The sequence below is a fragment of the Monoraphidium neglectum genome, assembly GCF_000611645.1.
Source record: "Monoraphidium neglectum strain SAG 48.87 unplaced genomic scaffold scaffold03499, whole genome shotgun sequence".
In the NCBI taxonomy this organism is placed as follows: Eukaryota; Viridiplantae; Chlorophyta; class Chlorophyceae; order Sphaeropleales; family Selenastraceae; genus Monoraphidium; species Monoraphidium neglectum.
In genome coordinates this window covers 1-2,976 of record NW_014010130.1, presented here as the reverse complement: position 1 = coordinate 2,976, position 2,976 = coordinate 1, and the positions used below count along the sequence as shown (strand labels likewise).

Sequence of the window (2,976 nt, the reverse complement as noted above, 5' to 3'; positions counted from 1 at the left end):
CAGCGGCCGGGGCGCGCACCAGCAGAACACCGCCAAAGACTGCAGAGCGGAAGGCGGGCTTGAGGCCGGAGCGGATCTGCAGGAAGCCGCCGGTCAGCGCCCCCGCCATGATTGCGTTGAAGGGGTCCTCCTACAAGTAGTTTCAGGGTGCGCTTTGCTTGGGGCAGCCGGTCGAGGCATGCGCGTGTGGGTGCAGGTGCATGGAACATGCAGATCTCCCCGGGCGGTTGCGCATGCTGGCAGGCAGGTCCGATGAGGCGCACTGGCACAGCCTTGTTGCCGTCCGAGTCCTGACCCCTAGAGGAGCAACTCTGTAGATGTGGCTTTGCTTGTCGGATGCCCTAGACAGCCATCAGGGCGGCCGCTGTGCGGACATTTGCCGACGCCTCACTGGGCAGCGCGCATCGCCGGCCCCGCCTAGTGGAGCCAGCGACTGCGGCCGGGCTTCAGGCCCGCCGCACCTTTTGCCGAATGTACATGCAGGAGCAGTCAAACACCGAAAACATGAGCCCCCAGTTAGCAAAGTTGCCACCAATACGCGGGGACTCTCGCCGCAGCGTCTGCCGAGGAACAGAGGAGGAGACGGCAGGGGGGTGAGTAAGAACTTGCCGTCATGCAGCATCACAGGAAAGACCTTTTGTGCTGCTCAGCAATCTGGGGCACAGCCACGAGTGGTCGTGGATATAACGGAGAGTGAATATCCACGACCACTCGTGGATAATCACTCCACGAGTGGTCGTGGAGTGAATGCATGGTTACAGGCCCCTTCACCTCGAGCGTGCCCGCGATTTTGTAGCCCTTGGGCGAGTTTTTGAGACCACGGTAGGTGTGCCAGAGGCCGCCGCCAAGCGCGCCCATGCCAAACGCGCCGCCGATATCGTCTGTGAGCCGGCCATTCATTTACGGTGGTTATTGCGCATGTCAACAGGGTAAAACATATCCAGCCGTGGGCTGCGGCATGCGCGGGCGCTCCCAGCACACCGGCGCTCCCCAGCACATTGCAGCCGAGCAGCAGCACGACGTCCGAGGCTGCCAGAAGCCATCCCCGAGCGCGTGGGCTTTCGCATCATGCATTATGCACTGAAACAGCGCGGCACAGTGATCCCTGCGCACGGGTCTGCACCTAGAATTCGGTCGGGGCACGGTTCCCGTCCGTGCTCCACCACTGCCTGCTGCTGCTGTTGCTGCTGGTACGCCATAGCTTTTTCGCGAGGCTGGCTCTCGAGCGTGTGAAGGCTAGAACTTTCGCGGCCTCTTCAATGATCTGTGAACGTGCGCGGTCGGTCCCCAGAGCTGTGCACTTCACTCAAACAAAATAAAAACGCACTCACCACGCGCACTCTTCGCGCCCACACACGTTGGATGCGGTGGCTAGGCGCCACCACGCAGCAGCCGCCTGAGCAGCTGCGCAAGTGCACACGTGCGCTGGTGTGGCCGTAACGAGACCCGTCCCCGTCATCTGAGCCCAATCGAGTTCCGCACCAGGCTTGTCCAGCATGGTAATCCATAAAATTCTTGTGTATGTGTGTGTGCGATGAGTTGCGCATATGGAGTTGAGGCTAGACAGGCAGCATGCGCGCTCATTCCTTGTGCGAGCAAGCGCCCATGATTCTGGGGATGGCGACCCCATACTGCGCCGTCATGGATCCATGCTATTTTATGACTCTGGGATGCAGGGCCGCCGAGCCAGCAATATGAGCGTGGCTCACCAAATGCGGGGTCAAGTATGACGCTCATCATACTGTACTTGACTGTTCGTGCAGGGTTCACATCTACCGTGTGGTAGGTGCACAACTGCAGGCGACCCCCTCATGACCACCAACATGCGCGGGCTCTGATGCGCCTGCACTGCTGCTCCCCCCCTTTTGCTGCGTCACCGACTCTTCATTACAACCCCCCCACTGCATTGCCCCCACTGCGACGGCCTGGGCCGTGACGAAACGGCTGAACATGCCCTGCTTGATTGCCCCGCATACGCGGACCTGCGGGCCGAGCCGCGCTTTGCGCCTTTGTTTGCAAATCTATCCGCGCTTGCACGCATGCGCGCCTTTGCGCGCAGCGCGGATCAGCACACATTGGGGGCCTTCGTGCACGCCTGCTTCGAACGGCGCACGGTAGCCGCCTGAACCTCAGTCAAACAACGTTGGTGCTTTACTGGACAATCCCATGAGTCTGGATGGCTCCAGGAGCGGGCGACCGCGAGACGCTGTAACATTCCTAACCCTAGTCCTAATCCCATGACACATTGAGGGGTGCCAACTGCGACAGGTCGTCTCAGGTGGGTCCCTAGCGTCCATATTGAGCTGTGTACGTACGCACAACTGTCCACACATGCGCAGTGGGCGCCTGGCTGGATTGCAACTAGTGCTATCACCTCCTGCTCTCGTTCCTGTAGCATCTATGATGTGGCCTCGTCTTTGTCTTGCCGGCGCTGCTTTTCCTGCTCTTAACGCTGTTGTTGCCCTAGGTCTGGTGTGTGCGGAACTTGTTGGCGATAGGTCCTTTGTAGATGCTGACACGCCCGGCCAGCGCCCCTGGGCTGCCGGTCAGCCCAGCCTCCCCTTATTAAGACGACAAATAGCAGTTGTCGTTCTCATCTCAGGGCTAGCTCCCACTGGCCTTTGTACAACCAACCTGTGGCCTCGTCGTCGGCAGGACTGGTTCCCGTGGTCGTGCCATTATTGCTGGCTTGAGGCACCGCGTGCCGCTGAATTCGCCAGGACTGGTTCCCGTGGTCGTGCCATTGTCGCTGGCTTGAGGCACCGCGTGCCGCTGCACTGATATGCGACTCTGCTCCGCAAAAGGCTAGCCACCTCCCGCCGGGCTCGAACCGGCGACCACAAGATTAAGAGTCTTGCGCTCTACCGACTGAGCTAGGGAGGCCGAGTGGCTGACTCGTGACCGCCCTGCTCAAATTGCGACCCAGAAAGCTTACTGGTAAACCCTAAAGGCCAGGGTTTTGTGGACTGGCGCGCA

General features: G+C 60.3%; 1 protein-coding gene and 1 non-coding gene across 2 annotated transcripts in view; both read right to left on the bottom strand.

The window, feature by feature from the left end:
- MNEG_12892 (import inner membrane translocasesubunit Tim17) overlaps positions 1–900 on the bottom strand; it is a gene marked incomplete at both ends in the record, with an annotated part of 2,200 nt that extends 1,300 nt beyond the window's left edge. Inside the window, 3 exons of the mRNA XM_014038635.1 lie at positions 20–130; positions 462–560; positions 772–900. Coding sequence (XP_013894089.1) covers positions 20–130; positions 462–560; positions 772–900 — 339 coding nt within the window. The remainder of the gene's footprint in view (positions 1–19; positions 131–461; positions 561–771) is intronic.
- Positions 901–2,810: 1,910 nt separating this feature from the next.
- Positions 2,811–2,883, bottom strand: MNEG_t16843. Its single transcript has one exon. It is a non-coding gene; the product is annotated as a tRNA-Lys (tRNA).
- Between the last annotated feature and the right edge of the window lie 93 nt (positions 2,884–2,976).